General features: G+C 32.9%; 2 protein-coding genes across 2 annotated transcripts; one reads left to right on the top strand and one right to left on the bottom strand.

The window, feature by feature from the left end:
- Positions 1-2,158: 2,158 nt before the first annotated feature.
- Positions 2,159-6,981, bottom strand: LOC132605888 (uncharacterized). The gene is made up of 5 exons (XM_060319164.1): positions 6,397-6,981; positions 6,135-6,311; positions 5,706-6,024; positions 3,096-3,218; positions 2,159-2,681 (listed from the first exon to the last, which is right to left on the bottom strand). Exons 1-5 carry the CDS (start codon positions 6,805-6,807, stop codon positions 2,569-2,571), a joined length of 1,143 nt encoding a protein of 380 aa, XP_060175147.1. The 5' UTR covers positions 6,808-6,981; the 3' UTR covers positions 2,159-2,568.
- A 3,984-nt stretch (positions 6,982-10,965) lies between these two features.
- LOC132617758 (uncharacterized) lies at positions 10,966-13,757 on the top strand. The gene is made up of 4 exons (XM_060332833.1): positions 10,966-11,155; positions 12,263-12,361; positions 12,476-13,086; positions 13,317-13,757. The coding sequence occupies exons 1-4, from the start codon at positions 10,966-10,968 to the stop codon at positions 13,755-13,757; spliced, it is 1,341 nt and encodes a 446-aa protein (XP_060188816.1).
- Positions 13,758-23,895: the final 10,138 nt, after the last annotated feature.

Genomic DNA, 23,895 nt, shown 5'->3' with positions numbered 1-23,895 from the left:
TTTATAGCAAAAGAATTATTCCCCCAGGTGTATACTGTTTTTAATATTTTATTATCATTATTACTTTTTTTTTTTGGTGTAGTTTGTTTTCATACCTAAAGAATAATGCAGAAAGTCCAAATTCAGATAGAATAAATATTAGGGAATATCGACGTTTACCATTGACCACCACCACCCTCAGGCCTCATGTGACTTGTCCAAGTACAATGTGATGTAATCTAATATGATTTTTTTTTAATTGTTTTTATTACATAGGGGGAGAGAAAGGAGAAATAGGAGAGGAAATTACAATGTGGGGATTCGAACCTTCACCACGAAAATAAAAGTTCAGATAGTCAACCAATTAAGCTACTAAACTCCTACATAATCTAATATGACTGTGATTTGCGAGTGAAAAATTAATTTTATACACTGTGTGTATATACAACAAGTAAAAGGGAAAGGAGACATTGTGGACAGTTCTTCGACACGTCATTTAAAGCCAGCCTCTAGAGTATAGATAAGATCGAGTTAGTTAACTATTTATTACTCGAATAGAGTCGTTATTTAGACGCCACCCTTGCTAATAAAAACGCTTTTTATTGAAAATTATAGTTTTCATAAGATTAGACCCTCTACAGAAGTAACAAATTTAATCTGTTAAAATGGATTATGTGGTTGAACAAATTCCTCAATTCTTTTGAAATAAATTTTCTATTTAAAATTAGTATCTCTAATCTACTAGCCTCGGTAGATAAAATTAGCTTTCGAGGATATGCTTGTTGTTGAACTGACCAATCATAGGTTTCTATTAATTACAAATATTGTAAAGTGTTCGAGAAGTCAGTAATCAAAGAAAAACTTACTCGAGTTGTTAAACGGCAAATTATTGTCATGCAAAATTACCAAAAGTAGTAATAGCAACATGGAGTATTGTATATTCTGATTTTAAAAGGAAACTTGAGATCTGGATCTGAGCCAGAAAGTGGAAAGAGATACCACAAAGAAAGTGGAAAGATATGTCTCGGAAATCAAGGTATGATATCCCAAATGTTAGAGTCCATACAATACCACAAAGATCTCATCACATTTGTCCAAATCAATAGCTGGCACTCGTTAATTAGCCTGTCTGCAATTCCGGTAGGACAATGTGTTGAGCCCCGTCGGTGGAAATAGGGTTATGTTTCTCTTTATACAATTTTGAGTAACCATCACCTTATAAGCTAATTTTAAGTAGAAATATATTGGGATAAACTGTTTTGACATCGCCATGTAACCTGTTTAAAGTAATACTTCCTCCGTTTTAATTTATATGAACTCATTTGACTGGACACGACATTTAAGAAAGAGGGAAGACTTTTAAAACTTGTGGTTCAAAATAAGCCTTGAAAATTTGTATGACTGTAAATCATTCATAAAGTGAATTTGTTTCCAAATTAGGAAAGAAGTCATTCATTTTGGCACGGACTAAAAAGGAAATAAGTTCAAATAAATTGAAACAGAGGGAGTATATGCGTCAAGCTCATGCATTTCTCTTCAAAGTTCAGTAAAAAGTGATTGAACTTCAGTCATATGTGTCTATACTTCAAACACTGCGTCTGAAGTTAGACTTTGTTAATACTAACTTCATACACCGTATGTCTGAAGTTGTCCGAAGTGTAAATACTTGGATAAAAATTCTAAGAAACAAGCACAAATTAAACGGCATTGTCAAAATCGAATACCCGTGCACATCGGCCCGTTTTTAGAATTGACTTAGACCCAAAATATTTTTCTTATCATGATATCATAATCGGGGTCATCTCAATTTATTGTTTACCCAATTTTAAACTCATTTTATATTGTACAATTCTAGGCGCGTCAAAAAGTGTTTAAGTCTCACATTGATAGAAATATGATATGATGTAGGGATCTAGTAATTTAATTGGTTGACTACCTGAACTTTCATCTTATTGGTGAAGGTTCGAATCCCCACGTTGTAATCCCCTCCTCCATTTTCCCCTATCCCTATGTAATAAAATAAAATAAAAAAGACCTTTAAAAAAAAAAAGAGATAGAAATATGTTCCTTACCTTATTTAATTAGGCCGAAAATCTATTTTCTTATCAGAATACAGAGTGTGAAACGAGTTTCCTTGTCCTTGGTTTCTTAAGGCAAAAACTTACTGCATGCACCAACATAAAAGGAATAATTTTTATTTGCACTTGGCTTTTTCACATTCTTGAATTGGATACATCACTGATCACACCTCCAATCAATTTTTATTACTACAACGCATAACAAATAAGACATCTACCCCTCCCATCAATACAATAGCATCCTAAGGAACAAGCCACATCTTGTATGATACAAGTACTACAACCTAAAACGTGTTATTCGTCATCCATCTTGACTTGCTTGGTGAAATTGAAAGCCACGTCACTTTCAACATCACTACTTATTACTATTTCAAACCACTTAATATCTACACCAAGATTCCTATATTATTTGCACTAGAATATTCTTCTCGTTCACCCTTGTCCTTATTAGTTGCTTCCCAATAAATATGATAATTGATACCCCGTCAATAATAATATAATCACAACCATGTCAATACGTCCATTCTTGAGGTAGCTGCATCTCTTGGTCGTTTACCACACTTGTTTGGTCTTCTGAATGTTGATTTTCTTTAGAAACGAAACCCTCTGTTTCATTCTCTGCATCTGCAAACAAATCACCATAAGGATTTTTTTTGTTAATCTCGAATGCATCAATGATTTAATGAGCTAAAACTAAGAGATCACGTAATCTTATTGTTGACTAGGTTGTAATTCTCACAAAATCCTGAATACAGCAACCATTATTCAGAAACAGATCATCTAATCTCTTTGTTACCAAATCTCAAATAAATCAGTCATTTAATGATCCAAACGTGCAAAACACTTCAGTTCTGATCCGATTCATTCAATTAATACCCTCTCATTATTTTTAACTTGTATCTGAATAATTTTTAGACTTTCTATGGTGGTATCCTTTCAGATGATCTGATAATGTAAAAATTCATTTTCACCATCGTGTATCAAAAAATGTAATCAAAGATGCTATGGAGATTTGCATTGTTTTTTGAATAATCTTACCATTTTTGGGAAGGTGAGAAGGAGAGACAGCACATGTGTTTGATTGAGACAAAGCATCCATGTGGTTGAAGTGTTGTTGCAGCGCTTGTAGCACTCTAGCTGGTATTAGAACCGTTGAATTTCCTGTCCAATTGTCATGAAAAATTACGTTGCCATGTTAGCTTTTGGATTGTTGAAAAAAGGTTAGCTTATGGATTGTTAAACTGTGAAATAGTAGTACCACCTAACTTGCATCTATATTTTACATTATTACATACATAACCAGCTTCCACGTTGTTAGACTATAATAGTCATTATAATATAAGATTTAAGCACATTTAACCTTTAATTAATTAAAATATATACATTTTTAATCTCTTTGTTGGTGAATATTCAAAAATTTACCATAATTATTAATTGTTCCACCAGTTAATTATCCATGTGTTATATTAAGCTTATAGTGCTATTTCATATTTGAGGTAATAATACTTACTATAAAGATAGTCCATACTTCTTACACAAAGAGACCAAAAATGCACATTTCAATTAATTGAAGGTTACGACTTACGATATTTAGTCAAATATCACAAAGACCAAAACAAAATTTACCGATAACTGAGGACCAAAGTGCTATTATCCCTTTTATTTTCGAAAAGCTTTTCTAGAGAACAGAACTAGAAGTCATATTTACAAAAATCACCAAACATTTAAAACACAATCCTAAATACCCCATATACTCTAGTACAAGTTTTTGAATTCGATTCTCTTCTCGCATTCCTTCCAAATATAAGGTAAGACAAATAATGATACCTTTTTCTTCGTACTAATATGGACCCCCAACCACCACCCATTCATATTGATAGCTTAACCGAAACTAAAAGAACAATTTTATTTGGACGAAAGGAAATATATCAAAAAATATACTAAATAAAAGCACTGAGAGATTCCACCAAGATCTTTTTGGTAATTAAATTCTTTTTACAAAGATATAATTTAAATATTTCTTCTAATTTCAACTCAAATAGATATTCAATAAAAAGGTGCTAAACCGAGAAGAGGTTAGTTGCATGAATAAAAAATCTAACGAAAAAGAAACAGTAAATAATCTCCATCATTGTGTATTGACAAAAAAGAATCATGATAAGCATTACGAGCACTATGTGGTAGGAAATAAAAATATCAGAAAGAGTTGTTATCTGATTACGTACTTATTAAAATGTCTCTGTCATAACTTCATATTCATAATAAACAAAACATAAAAAATTGACAATCGTGGTGGGCGAGATATGTATATAGATAATATATGATTGATATAAAGTCAGTTGTCTAGCGTGGATGCCTTAAACATTAGCAACTAAAATGGATCCCACCATCCAGAGGATTCCAATGTAGTTAGATTGATGAATTCAGATTCAAATCCAGATTCCTTGGATAAGAAAATGCATGCATCTCTCATTTTACAGAATCAATTAATTGGAATTACTTATAGATCTCATGTAAAGTCGTTTTCGCTTGTACAGTCTTCTTATTGAATATCGTTTGATTTGAATTATCTGTAAGGTTAAGTAATGAGAACGTATGATTATATTACCAAATTCGGAATACTCGTCACAAAACAATAGCCAATGTTGTTGTGGTCCAATAATGGGTGATTTCGACCTAAGAAAATTAAGTACAAATCTTTTTTCCCACACCTATTCTATTTGTTATCGTTTTATTTTACATGACAATATCATACTTTTATATTTAAAAATAATTAAAGTTTAATTTTTTTCATTTTATTCTAAATGACATACTTTATAGAAACCTAACGTATATTTAAGATAAAGACCATAAATTCCAAAAGTCTGTCCCTCTTTCTCAAATTCCTTCTTTAGTCAAACACCGTCACATACATAAATGAAATAGTTCATATTTACAAAACTATAAAAGTTTCGCGACAAATGCATTATAGAGTTTAAGTTTGTGTTGAATATGTAAAAAAAAGTCACACAATCAAATTACTTACAAAGTAATTATAAATTTGAAATTTCATGTCAAAAGTTAATTCATATAGATTTAACAGTGTAAAAATACCTCTACCAATGTATAACTCAGAGTATTTCCTATGTTTATCATAATGAAAAGGGGAAAATAAGAAATGGAAGATGCTAAGACAAGGTTGAACGACATAATTACTTCTGGAACAAAAAAGGTGAAATAAGATGGAATGGAGGGAATAAAATCCTGCCTAACAAGGTGTCGCGGGACACCAACCAACAAGTAGCATTTACCCTAAGGTGATATTTTTAATACGTATTCGTATTGGTCAGAAAAATAATTAAAAAGAATGAACCACACAACAATACACTGGAATCTAACCAGCAAATGAAGTAAATCTATGGTGGTGGTATATTTCTGATACTGACAGGTTTCTTGATACAGTAACAAAATAAAAATTGTAGGCGGACAAAGTCTGAACGTCAACTCTATTAATTGGTTGAATCCCTAATGGGGTCCATTTACCTCCATTTGGTTGTAAGGTTTAATCATACATTTTTTTAATTCACAATTAAAGTGAAGATAAATATATAAAAAATTCAGATATTGATTCATTGAAGCCAACTAAAGTGTGAGTAACAATGAACATACCAGATTTCTTTTTTGGTGCTGTTGCAGTAGGATTAGGATTTGGATTAATTCTGCGAGGCAAGAAGACCCCAGTTCCTCCAGATGACCCGTTTTTCGAACCGGATGCTCCGAGAAATATTGCCCTCATGCCTGCTCCATTACTCTGTATAGGATGATGAATCTTATCTCCACCAAGTGTTTGTTTTTTGGTTAAAGTACTCTGCATGTTGTTTTTTTCAATCTTGAGTTTCTGAACCGACTCAGTAGTTGTCCCCTTGACTCGCTTACCTTTAGAGGGCTTCTGTTTTGCTGTAGTTGGTTGGTCTTTCAAGTGGTATACCTAAAAATCAGTACCAAAAAAGAAAAGCAAAAGTCAGCTATAAGATATATAGTCAATTCAGTTAGATAGTAAAGACTTATCAAGAAACAACTTCAAATTTCGGTTCTTACATGAATTGGTCTCTTCAAATCATCACTAGAGTAAAATACAGTATTAGAACTGTTTCCTTGATTCACAGAGTCTGCCACAGGCTTAACATATGTGCCTAAAGATTCTTGGTTATAGTAACATATCTCCCTGGAATTGTAATTCGACCAATTCCCAGCCAACCCATATTGGTTTGATGTCTGAAAAAGAGTACCAAGTTCAGTAAAATTGATTAACAACAAAAGAAAAGGTAAAAAGTTGCAATCTTGAGAATATATAATTAACCTGGACAGTATAATTTGGGACTCTGTTTTCATCAACATCGTTTTCATCAACAGAAACTTCTTCTTCTTCATCATCATCTTTAAGCATATAATCAGCCATTTGTCGAGTCAACTGGGCAATGAAATCTTCATCTTCCTCAATTTCAGTTTCATCAGTTTCTGTTGAGCCAAGTTCAGAACCAAAAGGGCTGCTTAAACCAGACGAAGACGAGTGTTCATATAAACCAAAAATAGAATCATTTCCCCAATTAGCTTTTACTTTCTTCAGCCCATTAGTACTCTGTTCTTCAAAGTTAAAATCTTGAACTTTCTTGTTTTGTTCTTCCATGGAAAAACTTGGGAACAACTTGTGAGGAGGAGGGAAACTTTTATCTTCTTTGCCCTGTAATACAGAAGAATAAGAAGCCATCATTAAAGCTTAGTTAAACACTATGTGATTCTTGGTGCTATTGGTAATTTGCCGTTTAAGAGCAAAGACAGCAAAAAGATGCAATATTTGGGAAAGGACGAGTTTGGGGGCTGTCAGGTTGAACTTGGTCTTAATATAAGGCTAAAGAGAGGGGGCGCGAGTGTTAGGGTTTAGTGGTTGGACAGTACATTTGTCTGGCCACGTTATTCAACTGCCACTTGTTGGGAACTAGTAACATCAAACATAATTTTAGATTGGCCAATTTGTATAATTAAAGTGAACGATTAACTTATCTACATAATAGACATTTAAAAATATGTGTGGAATTTTTTTTTAAATTCTAATAGGAATATTTTATCAATACTCAATGGAAATAGATCACAATTTGAATATTTAAATAAAATATACTGACAAATTTAAAAATTGTAGATTTATGCGGTTTAAACTAAAATGAAATGTCGTAAAAGGACTTCTTTTTATGGTTATGTTGTAGTTGTAGTTTGTTTTCCTAACACCTATTAGAGAATGACAGATGGTTATGGTTAGAGTGGTTTGTAGAGTCATACCTATATGGTTGACTGGTTTAGTTGGTAACCAGTTCCCACTCCCCTAATGTTTTAAACTCTTAAGAAAAGAGAGGAAAAGGAGGGAGATAGAGTGCCCTCTTCATCTTGCTTTTGATTGTGGTTGGGTTTGGCATGAGGCTTTACTTTTGATTGAGACCGTATGTAACGGGAAAAATTGTGAAACGCATGTTTCATTGAGTTTATGACTTTATGTTTCATGCATATACACTCTAGACTAGAAATTTTTACATCATTTAAAAAGCGATTATAAGTAATTATTTGATTATGTTAATTGGTAATCTGAAATAGTAAATGGCCTTACATACTTAAATTTAACTTAAACCCGTTTTCAATTGTATTAAATTTTAGGTAAAATTTCTCAAATGACTACCTTATTGTAACTTCCTACCATTTGTAGCTATCCTTTTTAATATTACCATTCGTAGCTAAAAATCAGCTGATTTGTGTATGTTTTCGGATGTATTTGTTGCCAGGAAATACATGAGCATACGGTAAAAAAAAGGAACAGGTTCCTTTATTTTAGCCTGTAACGGTGGTGGTATTAAATGAGAAATTAATATATTTTTTACCTTCTTTTCCACAAAATCACCTGTAATATTCCCTTTCCTTACACGTATCTCTTCTTCCATGCATTCTTCAACATTCAAAACGTAAAAATTCAAATTTCAAATTAAATCTTCAACACATCTGAAAATACATTAACAAAACAAACACATCAATCATCAGGTAATTCGTGCAAAAACACCGTTTTGATTTCACAAATTTCGTCTATTCAAGTTGTATTTATGTGATTTCAATTTTTTTCTTGGAGCATAATGTCAAAGTTGTTTTATTCTTTTGATTTTTTTTTTTGATTTTATCACGCCCCGAACCATGGCCTGAGCGTAACACGACACTCGGGCCTTGCTTGCATGTGTCCGAGCGAACTTCATGGCTTGCTTGTCAACATGGGCATCAAAACAATATAATCTATATGATGCAATTTAAATGAATCGTGAAAATGTAATTTGCGGAATAAAGTCTTGTAATTATCTCATAGCATGAAATATCATGAAAACATAATAGTCTGCAAACATGAAAGCATAACTGACTTTGTGAACTAACATTTGTCTATGAAACCTCTAAAACATGTCTGAATACTAACTACCAGGACATGGCCCTGGACTACCATAAACTGAATACTATTGCAGGCTCTATGTTGAACCCCGAGAGGAATGGGGCTCACCAATAAGCTGATAACTGAAGTGATCCTACTGCGCAGATGTATGCTCCTGAAAACCGGTATCTGCACCGTGAAGTGCAGGCCCCGGGCAAAAGGGACGTTAGTACATGGTGAATAGTACTAGTATGTAAAACCTGCTGAAATGAAGAACATGGCACAACATAGGTATAGGACATGAACTGAAACTGAATGTAACTTGCACATGAGCATGAAACATGAGTAAAGTCTTTAAACAGTAAATCAATAGAAATACTTGTATGTAAAACTACTTGTAACGTGGGGAATGCTATAGTATAACCGACAACATGGTCTGGTACTTGCGTCCTACCAGCAGAACACTTACAACCTTGTCAGGGATATGAAATTTAAGTAATAATAAGCATGTAAGGATCCAAACTGCATAATGAAGGTGTTGCCTCCTTGCTGACAACCCTTATCCTACGGTGGCAACGTAGTTTCAGGCTATCTGAGCCTTCTCGGTTAACTGAGCAATTCCCAAAAACATGAACATGATATAGTTGGCTAAGAAGCCCATGATTTTCATGAAATAACTTGTAATCATGATTTCATGAAATAACTTGTAATATGGTTTCATGAGATAACTTGTCATAGTCTTGCAAACATATTCTTGATTCATGAGTAATAACAATAGTTCATAAATATATATATATATATATATATATATATAATTTGACTTGAAAACATACTTGTAACTTGCTACGTAAAATCATAAAGTTTCATATAACCATAATAAGAACACATGAGGAAGAATTCATGATTCATGGATTAAGCTAGGGTTCCTAATAACCGTAATGGAAGATTAGGAATACAATAACGAATATAGATACAAAATTCATGGACATAGTTACATAAATACGAGCTACCAATATGTTGGGTTTAATGCACTAGGATTTGAACTTCATGAATCTCAATAAACGGAGCATGGGGAAGAACGTAGAGATTCCCACATGTGGATGGAAGTTCTACATACCTTAATTGCTCCAAAATCTTGAATTAAAGACTTGAATTTTGGAGAAGATTTCCTAAATCTTGATTCTTGAACCTTGAGATGGGTTTTCTTGATAACGCTAGATTAGGAACAATGATTTCTTGCTTAGATTATTAGAGTATATGTTAGAAAGGGATTAGGGACTTGAATTCAACCTAGAATCAAGATAAAATTTACCTTGGAAGGTTCTTGAGGTTTGGGACTTGTTCTCTATGAATTTAGGTTGATTTTCGTGAATGGGATGTTGGGGAAATAAACCCCAAATCTTAAATATAACTTAAAACACGTAAATCCGACTTTTGACCTGAAACCCGACCTTTTATGTGTTGGTTCCGCGACGCACGTGCATCGCGCGACCCCCATGCAGATCGATAGTCAGAGAGGGGGTTTTTGTGCGATCGGCCCGCGACGCGGGGCCATCGCACGCGCCCTCACAAGCGACGGGTGTCGGTTCTGAACAACGTTCGGTAAAATAGGCATAACTTCTTGTACATAGCTATGTTCAAGACCTATAATATACCGTTGGAAAGCTATTTCGAAGGGATACAACTTTCATCAAGGAAGTTTTCCTAAAATCCCAAATAATAAAGGGGTTATGGTCGCTGGAAGTAAGACCTTCTACAAACTCACTTGAAAACATCCCTCGTAGAAAGGCTTCTGACTTTGCTTTGTCCAAAGACTATTCCTATGACTTAATTTGTTTTCAAATTACTTTATAAAATCCTCATATTGGTTTCATTATACTACCATCTTATGAGTCAAATCTTCACCCGAAGCTACGAGGTGTTACAGATTTCTATCTTTATAATTGATATTCGAAAATAATGATGTAATATCATTGTAAGCGTGTCAATGAATGAATAATGCTCCTGAAAATTACGGTTGAAAGTATTTTAATGTACATGAATGGTTAGGAATAAAAAAAAAAAGATCCAGTTCATATCTTTTATTTTTCTGAATTTAAACTATGTATTTCTGAACTATGTAAACTGAACTATCTAAACTATGTATTTCTGAACTATCTAAACTATGTATTTCTAAACTATGTATTTCTGAACTATCTAAACTATGTATTTCTGACTATCTAAACTATGTATTTCTGAACTATTTTTCATATCAGTTGCAATTTATGCTAAACTATTGCAATTTATGCTAAACTATGTATTTCTGAAGTGTAATTCAATATGTGTATGTTGTATTTGAATTATTTGAATTATTAGTGAGCTGTAAATCTAATTTGTATAAATTGTTCAAATTTGAACGTGAATCTTATGTAGGGCGTACATATTACATGTTTTATGTTGAGACAGTGATTCAAGGATTTTTTATTTTTTATTTATAAAATGGCCAATATTTCATCGTTGATTAGACACTCTGGTATTTGGAACGACGAGAATAAATACGTCAATTACAAAATCGATGCTGTGACTTTCAAGGAGTATTCGGCGTATGAGGAATTGTTACAAACAGTTGCAACCCAATTGAATTTGGACAAGAAAATGAAAAACATAAGCATAAAATACATGGTTGAAGGTGATTATATTCCAAAGCATTACCAATGTACCCATTATGTATCATTACAACTTATAGAAGCATGGAGATATGTATATCGGATGAGAGTTGTGTTGAAGGTGATTATTTGCAAATCGGATACACGAATCAAACAGTTGGTTCCCGTGATTTGGCATCATCAAGTTGTGGAGAGGCTGATTTGTTATTCGAAAACAACAAGGGTATGGTTATTGATGACAAGAACTAAAAAGTAGTTGCCGTCGATCAAGTATACAAGGATAAAGATACATTAAAATCTGTGATGGTGAACTATGCAATTACAAACAGGTTCAACTATCGGACAGAAAGGAGCAATGCAATAAGGTATTAAATGTGCATTTGTTTATGTATTTGCAACTATGTGTTGTTATGTATTTTAACCGTGACAGTGTATGTTTGTTAATTTGTACGAGTGAAAGTATTTTTCAGCATGTGTATGTTTATTATAAAGTAGAATCAAAACTGATTTGTGTGTATTTGTACTCATAATTAATGTATTTGGCCCGGGTTGCATTTGATTAACTTATTTACATGTGGTAAAATTACTCATCTGTCCTTTGTATTAATAATACAAGAATAAATACATTACTGATGTATTTTACATTAATGTGTGTGTGTGTGTGTTTTTTTGTTGTAGCTACACACTTGTGTGCGTATTAGGCGAGTGTGATTGGAAATTCAGGGCGTCAAGTTTAGGTAAGTCAGGAATGTTTAGAGTTAGGGAGTTTCAAGACAAACATACATGTCCATTAAAGGAAAAGGTTTATTCCCAATGCCAAGCTACAAGTCGGTTGATAAATGGGATTGTTAAACCAAAAATATCAAATCATAAGAGGAAATATACGCCTAAAGACATTGCGGAGGACGTCAAAAATGATTTTGGAATGGATGTTTCGTACATGGTTGCTTGGCGGGCCAAAGAAAAGGCGATGAACGATTTAATGGGTGAACCGGCTGAATCTTATAAAAGACTACCTGGATATCTATACATATTGGATAAGACTTACCCGGGGTCACATATCAGAATGCGTAAAACCCGCGAAAATGAATTTCTGTATGTTTTTATATCACTATATGCATTTATCAAAGGCTTTGATTATTGTCGGCCAATTGTGGTAGTTGATGGAAGCCACTTAAAAACACCATACAATGGAACATTTGTCTCGGCAAACACATTAGACGGTGCAGGTATGTCAAAAAAAAATACATATTAATTTATTACCTCAATATATATTTTATCTATTTTGGACAAATACAAAATGTATTTTATTATTATTTATTTCTTCTTAACTGTATCTCCAGGCAACATATTTCCCTTAGCATATGGTGTGATTGATTCTGAGAATGACAGATCATGGACGTGGTTTTTTGAGCGTTTCAGAGAAACATATGGAATTAGAGAGAATATGCGTATCGTATCAGATAGGCATGAAAGTATAAACAAGGCTGTTTGTAGAAGTTATCCAGAAGTTGCACATTATGCATGTATTTGGCATCTGTGGGGTAATGTATGTAAAAAATACAAGAAGAGCCATAATGTGCTGAGTCCTGTTTTTTATTCCATGGCAAAGGCATACACGCAGGATGATTTCGATGAGTTGATGGGAAAGGTTCAAAAGGTAGATATGCGCGTGGCAAAGTATTTGGAATCGGCTGGTAGAGACAAGTGGGCTAGATTGTATGCATCTGTTAACCGAGGGTGGACAATGACTTCTAACATAGCAGAGTGCATTAACCGACATCTTCTAGTAGCTAGAGAACTGCCTATATATGACTTTCTCGAAGAAGTTAGAAGGATGTTTGGGAGATGGAATTACAATAACCGGAGAAATGGAACATACACGTTCACTACACTCGGTAAAAAGTTTCAGGAGATGCTATCAATCAACGAGTATCTATGTCTACGAATGACGGTATGTTTCAGTTTAATGCTTGTTATAATTTATTTGACAAACTTGTACTTGTACTAATCTGGTGTTTCTACACATTATATAGATGTGTATTTGGTATCCATGAACAGTTAGTATTAATGTAAATTATATGATTCTTTGAAAATTGATATGTATTTGTTTAATGATTTGTTCATTTATTTTAAAATTCTGATTGGTTCAATAACAAATACATGTAATATTTATTTTTTCAGGTAGAACCGTCAACCGAATTCGTGTACACAGTACATGATGGAGGAAGGCGATTCATTCTTAATTTGAATAGCAAAACTTGCAGTTGTCGTATGTTTCAACTAGATGAAATCCCCTGCCCACATGCATGGACTGTCATTAAAAAGAAAAATCTGGTTACTGATGATTATTGCTCTGATTTATTCAAACCGGAGACCGTGTTGAAGACATATGATGTACCTGTGGATCCTCTACCCGACGAGCGTGAATGGAACATTCCCAAAAACATCTTGGAGGATGTGATTTTTCCACCAAGATACAAGAGACCGCTTGGTAGGCCAAAGAAGAGGTGTGATAAGCCTTTAAGTGAATTGTTGTTTGGAAAGAGCAGACATGCTTGCAGTACTTGTGAACAACTTGGGCACAACAGACGTTCATGTAGTTTTGAGCCTTTGAGGAAGTGAATTTTTCTCGTGTTCCTATCCATTTAACTTTATTAGCGAAGATAGATTGGTTATTTAAGTATTTGAACACTTGTGTCAAAAACTTCTATTGACACATGTTGTAGTATTATAGAAATTTTTGCAATGAAATGAATGTCCCATTCAAAATGATCTTAATTGATTTTTTTTTTCCGATACGTATGGTGTTTTTTTCAACTTCAAAAAATATTACGTACTCGGTAAAATAACATACATATTATATCTGTAAAAATGATAAAGTTGTTTTTATTTTGGATTTTTTTTGGATTGGAGGCTCATAGTTGTGTTGGTAATGTCAACTAAACATTATGTATTTGTTGGCCTTCTGAAAATTGTATAAACTGTAACAGAACATACATGTTTTTTGTGATCCTGGTGTTTGAAATTATACGGTGATGTTCATGTATTTTTAACACAAAAAAAAGGCAACCCATGTTCCGGTTATAAAATGGTGTTGTCTATTCAACCTCATAACACTGCATATGTGGTATAAAAACGTACGTATTGTTTCCGAAACTGATGAAGTTGGTTTATTTTTTGTATTTTTTTTTTATTGAAATCATATAGTTGTGTTGGTCATGTCAAATACGCAAGATGTATTTATTAAACTAAAACAAAAATGAATAAAATTTACTAAAACATATGTATTAGCAAGCTTTTTTATTTCATTCCTAACAACTACGTTGTGCCCGGCTGATTGATACGAGTTGTAAACATACAGACGCCTGTACATTTAAAAAAAAAATCAGCGGTAAAATAATGAATGAAACACTAATGATAAAATATTTAATTCATCATTAAAAATACATGTCCTTGAATGAAAGGAGTACCAATAACTAATGATTTTCTTCTTTTATATTCACCGGTATTAGCACGTTGTCAACTGTATGCCACGGGACATTGGCAATAAGCCTGTGGCCCTTAACATACTCAATCAATACTTGCTCTTCATTTGCCACATTTGTCTGGGTTTCAACATTGTGATATGCGTGGTGGACCACATCAATTCTCTGCTTGAATAGGCAGTCAACAGTGGTGAAGCTGAAATTGTTCCTTTTATCATACTTTCCTTTCTTCCGAAAGTAATTGAAAATGACGTCAATGTGCTGGAATTGTCAAAAATACATCAATTAGATCACATTCAAATACATAAAAACATTTTAGTAACAAAAGGTGAATTTCATTGCTGATAAAAATCACCTCCTCATTCAAAAGCTGACCATCCATCGATAACAGGTAAAACCAGTTCTTATCATTGACAATTGTGATGCCAAAATTGAATTTGACTCCATTGTCAAAAACTGCCATTTTTTTTTTTTTGTAATGGTCTTCGTAGTTCTTTCTGCGGCAACAAAACAAACAAATACATCATCTTATTCACAAAAACCATGTGGAATCACTATATGTAATATTGGGATAAAAATATACTTGCTATCGTGCCTCACAAGCAGACCGTTTCGAAGTCAAATACGGTATTAATCCACAATCTGTACATCAAGTGGACCCGTAATGGGATCTTGCTGGAATGAATATTTTTTATCAAACACATGAACATGATCCTTTCCCGAACTACTACCTGTGTATTTGGTCTTTAAACATTAACAGTTGTGTATTAAAAAACAAACAAGTAAATTAAAAATTAGATATATATCAAAATCTGTCACAAACGGTGAAGACTTATATTTACTGGGGCGTGTAGCTCGTGTGACTGATGGATGTAACATGATTTCTTTCCCTGGGGTTTGGCTTGGTAAATACTCATCAGGCAACAACCACTGAGACAACGGCTGCGCGTTACAAACTGCTGCCTAGGGTTTCTCTAAGACAGTTGAGCTGGTGTTTTCCTCGATTTTTTCCTCTTGAACATGTTCATTAGCCATTTCTATTTTTGCTATATTTGCGATCACCTACTCAAAAAATACAAAAAAAAAAAAAAAACATTATTCAATCACTTGTATGATACATTTTAAAAAAGAAAAAAATGGCTGAATCAGAATACGTTTATTTTGAACCTCAGAATTATTTGAATCATCAGAAAATTTTTGCTCTTCCACAGTATGTTTCCCTGTTTGATCAGCCAAACGTTCAACCGAAGTCGTTGGTTCTCCTGAAAGATCACCTCCTTCCGCAATCTCTTCGATTGAAGCTTCCATCGTATCGCCGCTCTCATTGCCAATATCAACTTGAATATCCGGTGCAAGACCCTTTTCCTTATAAAAAAACACAGGCCAAAAGTCTATAAAATGCATGAATCTAATAGATAAAAAACTATATTAAATACATAAATACATGAGAAACTATTTGTTGAGGATGTCCAAAACCAGTAAACAAATACATGAGGAAAACAGCGAACAGTCATGCTGTCAAACAAACAGTACACAAAAAATACATGACACTACTATTTTTCATATTAATATCAAATACATAATATTTTAAAGTCCGGTAGATCCCAAATTTTCATCATACCTGAATTATATTTTTTTTAAAATAACATATAAAAATGAGTAAAAAATGGTAAATACATTAAATATATATATATATACCTCTGTTGGATCAGCCGAACGTTCAACCAAAGTCTTCGGTTCTCCTGAAAGATCACCTCCTTCCGCAATCTCTTCGGTTGAAGCTTTCAGCGTATCGCCGCTATCATTGCCAATACCAACTTGAATATCCGGTGCAAGACCATTTTCCTTATAAAAAACACAGGCCAAAAGTATATAAAATACATGAATCTAATAGATAAAAAACTATATTAAATACATAAATACATGAGAAACTATTTGTTGAAGATGTCCAAAAGCAGTAAACAAATACATAAGGAAAACAGTGAACAGTCATGCTGTCAAACATACAGTACCCAAAAAATACATGACACTACTGTTTTTCATATCAATATCAAATACATAATATTTTAAAGTCCAGTAGATCCCAAATTTTCATCATACCTGCATTATATTTTTTTTTAAAATAACATATAAAAATGAGTAAAAAATGATAAATACATTAAAAAAAAATATACCTCTGTTGGATGCACATCACCCGTATCAGTCTCCATGTGAATACCGTCACCATGGTCCATGTAATCATCAGCTTGTTGATGTATGTTGCCATTAGGTAAAGGAACATGAGTTTCGCTGTCATCATCCTAAAAAAAATGATATATTTGTTAGATACATATGCTTCCTACTTCACACTGAAGGCAATCGTTTCAAATGTGTTTATTGATTTTTTTACCTTTTCTGAATTTTGTTTCCCTTTGACATGTTCCAAAACCTTTTCGAAGTTTTCATCAATAACTTTGCGAAGATCCTTGAGCTCAGTAAAAACATCCTTGAATTCAGCAAGCACCTGAATGGTAAAAATAACAAATTCATTGTAAAAATCCTTATTTGTTTTAGTTTGATGAATATCAAAATAAAATTAAAAAACTTACTTCCTGCTTAAATTGATTAAGTTCCTGCCTCAAACGTGTGAGGTCAACTGATTTGCTGGTAGATACGTCGTCAACAGGAATGCGGTGGACACTTGGAGCAGCTTTTTCTTTTCCCTTTGATTGAACCGGCTTATCTACCACCGAAGCAGATTTATTAGATGATTGTCCAACTGTAGAATTTTTTGGGATTGTGGTTGGTGACTTCTGAACAAGCAATGCTGCCGTCGACATCTTCCTAGGCTTCTTGTGCGGTGGAGATTTTGAAGCATCGTTCTTTTGAGTTTTCTTGGCAGCAGCAACATGGGGAGGTGTTGTGGTAAAATCTGCATATTCATTTTTCTCTTGGTGTATTTGGGGTGGTGGTACAAGTCTGTTGACCAGGTATGGACGCAGACCAAGCTTCTCAACCTCTAACATGGTCGGAACAATGTTGTTGAATTTAAGAATGTCCTGCACATAATATATTGTGAACTGTCAGTTTAGAACCTCTCTGTATTTTACAAATACACAGCAACTAAAATACACAAAATGCATATGTAAAATACTAGTTGATAGACATGTATTTAATGTAAGTATTTTACCTTACCGTCCTTAAACATGCCCAACATCAAGTAGTTAACTGATGGCTTTTGGTTCACTGTTCTCCAATTAAACATTCTTGGGATTCGGCTTCCGGTTTTAACCATTAAATTAGGGTCAACATTAGAGCAGCACTCATATATCCACACTTGCATAGCAAAAGAAAACCCCCGTAGACAATAAAACTGCTTCGGCTTGTCCATCTTATGGTGAATACTCTTAATCAAATCATCAAATGCTTCCTTACTCCATGTCTATTGATTGTACCGTTCACTCTCCACCAAGTCAAAATGATGTCTTAGGACTGTGACGTTCCTCTTTTCACTTGAAAGTATGTAATTATGAATGAAATACAAGATCGCAATCTTTACAACATCTTCATCTGTGTTATCACCTACACCTCAATCTTTGTCTTCAAAGCACTTATTTAAAGTCATCTTTAAAATACTATTACCAGAACCACCGAAATATTCACCCAACAATCTGTTAGGACCCTCGTCAAAAATAACTTCATCCCCGTAACACTTCAAACCAGTAATTAAAGCAAACTCAAAAAGACCGAATATCAATTCCGTCCCATTAATATCGATAACAAACGCATCACTATTACTACGCTTCAACTCCCTAACCATAAAACACCTAAATAACTGACCCTGCACCTCAGTGTCAACTTGCATCTGCATATATTGTCCAAAAATAGTTTTGGAAAATAGCTTGAATTGTCTATCGGTCAGTTTGTCCTTCAACTCATCTTTAATGTTATGGTTCATATATGAAGCAGAACGTATTGGTTGAGTGGGGGACGTTTAACCAGGGATTTGGAGGCCTGAAAGTTTGAATATAATGGCTCACATGAGAATCAAAAATATATAATCATACATAAACTTGTTATTAATTAAAAAAATACACAAATGTGAGAAATTACAAATACATGATACATAGTTGATAATTTGATAACAAAAATGGTTAGTGAAATACATGACACAGTTGTATGTATGTTTCATATACAAAACTAATTCAAACAACACAAAAATATATACGAATGCTATCCCATCTATTAATGAATTGTTCAGATCAATAAATACATGCAAACAAAAAACAGTTATTAAGATGTTTAGTTGACAAAAGTTGAACAAATACACCTTTTATCTGACACATACACATACCTGCTTTTTTTAAAACATACATAAACCTGTTATTAATTTAAAAAAATACACAAATGTGAGGAATTACAAATACATGATACATAGTTTGATAATTGATAACAAAAATGGTTAGTGAAATACATGATACAGTTGTATTTATGTTTCAAATACAAAACTAATTCAAACAATACAAAATACATACGAATGCTATCCCCTCTGTTAATGAATTGTTCAGATCAATAAATACATGCAACTATACTTACGGATGCGGTAAAAAATACATGAATCATTAACCGAATTTGGGCAACATGTAAAATACAATTTTATTCACAAAAATATATATATAAAAATAAAAAAATACCTGCTTGTTCATAGTTAATTGTTGTTCTCCGGTATCTGTCTCTGCAACATTCTTCCCTTTGCTACTAGAAGCAACATCAGATGTTTTTCTCCTCTTTGTGGCAGTATCAAAATCATTTTTTTTCCAAATTAACAGTTGAAGGATTTCTGATTCTGACAGGATCATGGATTTTCTTAGATTTCCTTTCAGCAACCAATTTCTCAGCAGAAGCTGCGTCAACATCATGTTGTTGCTGAGAAATATCCAAATCAAAAGAAGGGGAATCTAAATTTTGAAGAGTATGTGGGATACCTCTTGTAACCCTACTAGATATGCTTTCATCCGCCATTAATTGATGTTTTTCACTACTCAAATTGGGAAACCCTAAGCATTGAAAGTTCAAAATCTTGAAAAAAGTCAAAAATATTGAATTAAATTGACCAAAATACACAAAATAATGAAAACTTACACAAATACACCACCACCCACAAATCTCGGCACAATAAATTATAGTGGAATCGTGCTTGATGGTATGGATAGATTCTGAGGAGAAAAAAATGGCTAAAATTAATGGAAAGGGAGAGAGAAACGTAATATATATTACGTGAGTTTAAAAAATGGGAAGTTGGAATAGTGTTTACCGTTATTTACAGTGTATTTGAGAACTGATAAGTGCAAGTTACTGTTGTATCTAGAATGAGTAATTTAGAAAATTAATTAGCTATTATTATTAATTTTAATAAAAGGTAGTTATTAACATTAAATAGATAATAAAAGTAGCTATAACAAGTAAATTTTCTTAAATTTTAACTCCACATGTATGTGTGTTCACTAATCACTAGTCAACGATCATTCATGTTTCAATGATTTTTCATTCTTGGATCTGGTAGTCCAATACTATTCCTATGTCAATGTATCTTTTCCAAATTACGCATCATGACCTCAAGATTTTCTTTTTTCATTCCTTCTCCGCTTTAGCAGCTACGGCACTTTGGAGAGGGGCGGACCTAGCTTATAAGTTATTTATGTATTTATTGAACTTAGGCAATTTTTGTTCAAATTTATTCACTAAATATTTATAAAAAATTTATTATAAACTTACTATATTATTACATATATATTAACTTAAGATTGTTATAGAAACTTATGAATTTTCGTCTTGCTTCGGAAGAAAAGGCCCTTCAAGCAGGGGCGGAGCCAATGTCCTGATAAGGATTCGGCCGAATCTAGTAATTTTGCTCCAAACTTTAAATTTGATTAAAGAAATTCGTAAAATATGTACAAATTTATTCGAATAGAACCCGATAACTTAGGAGAACTAGAATCATGAACCCATAAACTTCAAATACTAACTCCGCTCTGTCTTCAACTAGTATATTTTTTGAATGTCGTATTGACAAAAGTTATGGGAATCACAAACTTTAAAAGCTAAATCCACTAGCATTTGGTGCCCTGGCTAATCACCAGCTGTTGTACTGTCCACAAAGGATTAGTTCAAGCTTTGTTTAAAGAAATAAAAGGATTAGTTCAATAATCAAAACTAACCCCCCAAATTTGGGTATTTTAAATTCTAATTCTTGTACGTACCCACAAAGCCACAACAAAAGTTAGAAGAGTTAATGAAAGTTAGTGAAAGCCAACTTCTTTAAACATTTTTTAAGTATAACATGCTCATAGATCTAAAAGGAAGCAGACTAAAAGTGTTGTCTCGTGGATGAGATGGGAAATAGAGAACAAGGGCAAAGCTCAGAGCAGAGGACCAACCGACAAAAGAAATGGCTCTTATTTAAGCAGTCGGCCGTTTGATGGAAAATGAGACTTGCCGACGTTAACATACCACGAGGCTTAAAATCTTAATTGCAACAGGATTTAGGGAGTTCAATTGAACTCATTATTTTTTTTAATTCGAATAATATATACATATCCAAAAAAAAAAAAAAAACATATTTATGTAAAGTAAGATTGCACTCATTTTAAATTCATTGATTTTAAATTCTTAACATGACGCAACTTCAGCTTACCGAGGACATGACGTTAGATAGGAGAGATGAAGATAGCGGATTAGGGTAGAAAATTAGTAGGTAGTTGAGCGTTGTCTTGCTTTTCGGCGAGATCAAACTTGGTAGTCTGGAGCATCGTGTCTGTCGTCGTATTAGCTTTATTCATGTAGTTTCTTGCTTTTGATATATGTTACGTACTATCTGTTGTTTATTGTGTTTCGATTATCGCACTATTTCGTTGTTGTTACTGTGTCTTTTTCTGATTGATATGTACTGCTTTCCTAATTAGTTGTCATGTTTTCTTCACTATCGCATTCCTTTTTCATACCTGCTTTGATTTGCTGCAGTTGAGCCGAGGGTCTTTTCAAAACAGTCTCTCTACCTCTAGGAGGTAGGGATAAAATCTGCTTACACTCTACCCTCTCAAAACCCCACTTGTGATATTACACTTGTTGCACCCTATTTTTACCAAGATTAAATAAAGTACAACTTATGGGGGTCTAAAAGGATTGATTATGTACAGAGTCGCCACCTAGCATTTAAGGTATACTAGAATACTTGTAAATTATTAATGTATGTAACTTAAAAATAGTCTGCAAAAACAAGTGAGATTCTAGGTAAGGGTTCAAATTATTCCGAAGGAAAGGTGTTAAGCATCCTTCAGAATCCACAAAATGCGGTTCCCGACTGGACCTGATTTAATTAGACAAGGACTATACAAAATGATTTGTTATTATTTACAAAAAATATTAAAGAATTTGAGCAAAAAATGGTGAACATGAACGTTTATATAGTACAACAACAACAACATACCCAACAAAATCCCACCAAGTAGGGTCTAGGAATGAATGTTTAAATAGTAAAAAATATAAATATTTGCATAATGAAAATATATATTAAAAGAACAATAAAAAAAAAGTAAAAAAAAATCTTCGAATGAACAAATGTACATTGAAAATTAAAGTTTAAAGAATAAAAAAGAATAAATTTATTATTTAAATATAATATATAAAGAAGTTTCAAAGGATGGAACAAAACTTTTAATAAATAAATAGCTAACAAATTTTGACTAAACTGTAAATCTAGTATAAAAAGAATTATTTACAAGTACATAAAATATATGATTAGAGTGACTAACAACTCTAGCTTTAAGAGAATATATAGTATGAACATATTTGTTCTACATTAACTAATTTGCTTTTGAATGAAAAGAAGATTAAGAATATGTTTGAGATAAAAATTAATCAAAAATTATCTACAAATCAATTAACTTTATTACTATATGAAAAGGTATAAATATTGCATATGACATTATTCTAAGCCCAAGTTTATTCAATTTAAAGTGAGCCAACTAATTTAATTAGCTAAGTGTGTACGCCTAATTAATTAATTAATTATGAGATCACGTTCTAAAAGTTAAATATTGAGGTGCAGTATCCTAATTATTTACTAAAGTATGCTAAGCAATTAAATTAACACTCTAGCTAAACGTGATAACTATAAAAATATTAGCTACAACAAATAATAAGCGAGCAAGTAAATTAATAGTCTCCGCCTTCACTCCGAGAGTAAATTTTTTTTCACTATATTTTATGCTTTCTACAATTTTAAGAACGTAAAGTAGATATAAACAGAGAACCCGAGAAGATATTTGAGCTTCTTTCGTGTGCCTTCTTTGGGAAGTGATTCCGGATACCTGCATAAACTTAGTAAAAATGTTAATAGTGGATAAATATCTATTAAAATGAATTTAGTAAATTATGATAAAAATATATTGCGATTTAAAATAACAATCCATCTTATGTGCTGGGAGGCCTCAAAAATCGACGAAAATTTCTTCATTGGCCAGAAGTGCAATATTTCTATACCGAGAGCAGCAAAAAAATAACAAAAATAATGTCAAGGTATCATGAAAACTCATATGGAACACAGTCCTCTTTTATTTTACAAACAGAGATGCAACAAATCCGAATAATCACCAAAAATCAAATAGCACGAAATCAACCTGGAAAAAAAAAACTCAAAGCAGTAGCAGCAGCGAAACAACAATAGGAAGAAAAAAAAAGAGAGAGAGAAGAGAAATGGGAAAGCTTGGTAGAGATCTCCAAAAATGGGAGAGTTAGCAAAAGTTTTAAAAAGAGGAGAAGAAGAGCAGGAATGGGGTGTGGGAAGGATGAGGAAAAGAGATGAAAGAGGATGGAGATCAGCCCCTTGGGAGGAAGAATGAGAAAGAGACAGAGAAATAGATTAATTCAAGTTAATCTATATTTATAAGTTATAACAATAAAAAAACGTCACCTGACTTTAACACGTAAAATTCATGTTTAATAATGACTTGGACAAAGTGTAGCAATTTGTGACAACAACTTTTAATTTCCTATAATATTGTCAGGAGAATACGATTACAATCTATGATTCTCTAAATATTTCATGCCAATGTTATAATAGTATATAGTTTTGGAATGTCCAAAACAAAAAAAGAGTGTCGTTTAAATTGATTAAAAAGAGGAGTACCTGCAGTGGCGGAGCCAGAAATTTTATGAAGGGTGTGCAGAATTTAAAGAAGCAACTAACAAAAAATTTCAGTGAGTGGGTTCACATCCATCTTGCTTAACGCAACCTA

This window comes from Lycium barbarum, chromosome 1 (genome assembly GCF_019175385.1).
Source record: "Lycium barbarum isolate Lr01 chromosome 1, ASM1917538v2, whole genome shotgun sequence".
NCBI classification, from domain to species: Eukaryota; Viridiplantae; Streptophyta; class Magnoliopsida; order Solanales; family Solanaceae; genus Lycium; species Lycium barbarum.
Note: the sequence above shows the minus strand (reverse complement) of the source record. Positions and strands in the feature narration are given on the sequence as shown.

Coding starts and splice junctions, on each gene's coding strand:
- LOC132617758 (XM_060332833.1), top strand. CDS start 10,966: ATGGCCAATATTTCATCGTTGATTAGACACTCTGGTATTTGGAACGAC. Junction 11,156..12,262: donor CATAAAATACATGGTTGAAG/GTGATTATATTC, acceptor CATTTATCAAAG/GCTTTGATTATTGTCGGCCA. Junction 12,362..12,475: donor AAACACATTAGACGGTGCAG/GTATGTCAAAAA, acceptor CTGTATCTCCAG/GCAACATATTTCCCTTAGCA.
- LOC132605888 (XM_060319164.1), bottom strand. CDS start 6,807: ATGATGGCTTCTTATTCTTCTGTATTACAGGGCAAAGAAGATAAAAGT. Junction 6,312..6,396: donor TCCCAAATTATACTGTCCAG/GTTAATTATATA, acceptor ACTCTTTTTCAG/ACATCAAACCAATATGGGTT. Junction 6,025..6,134: donor ATTTGAAGAGACCAATTCAT/GTAAGAACCGAA, acceptor ACTGATTTTTAG/GTATACCACTTGAAAGACCA.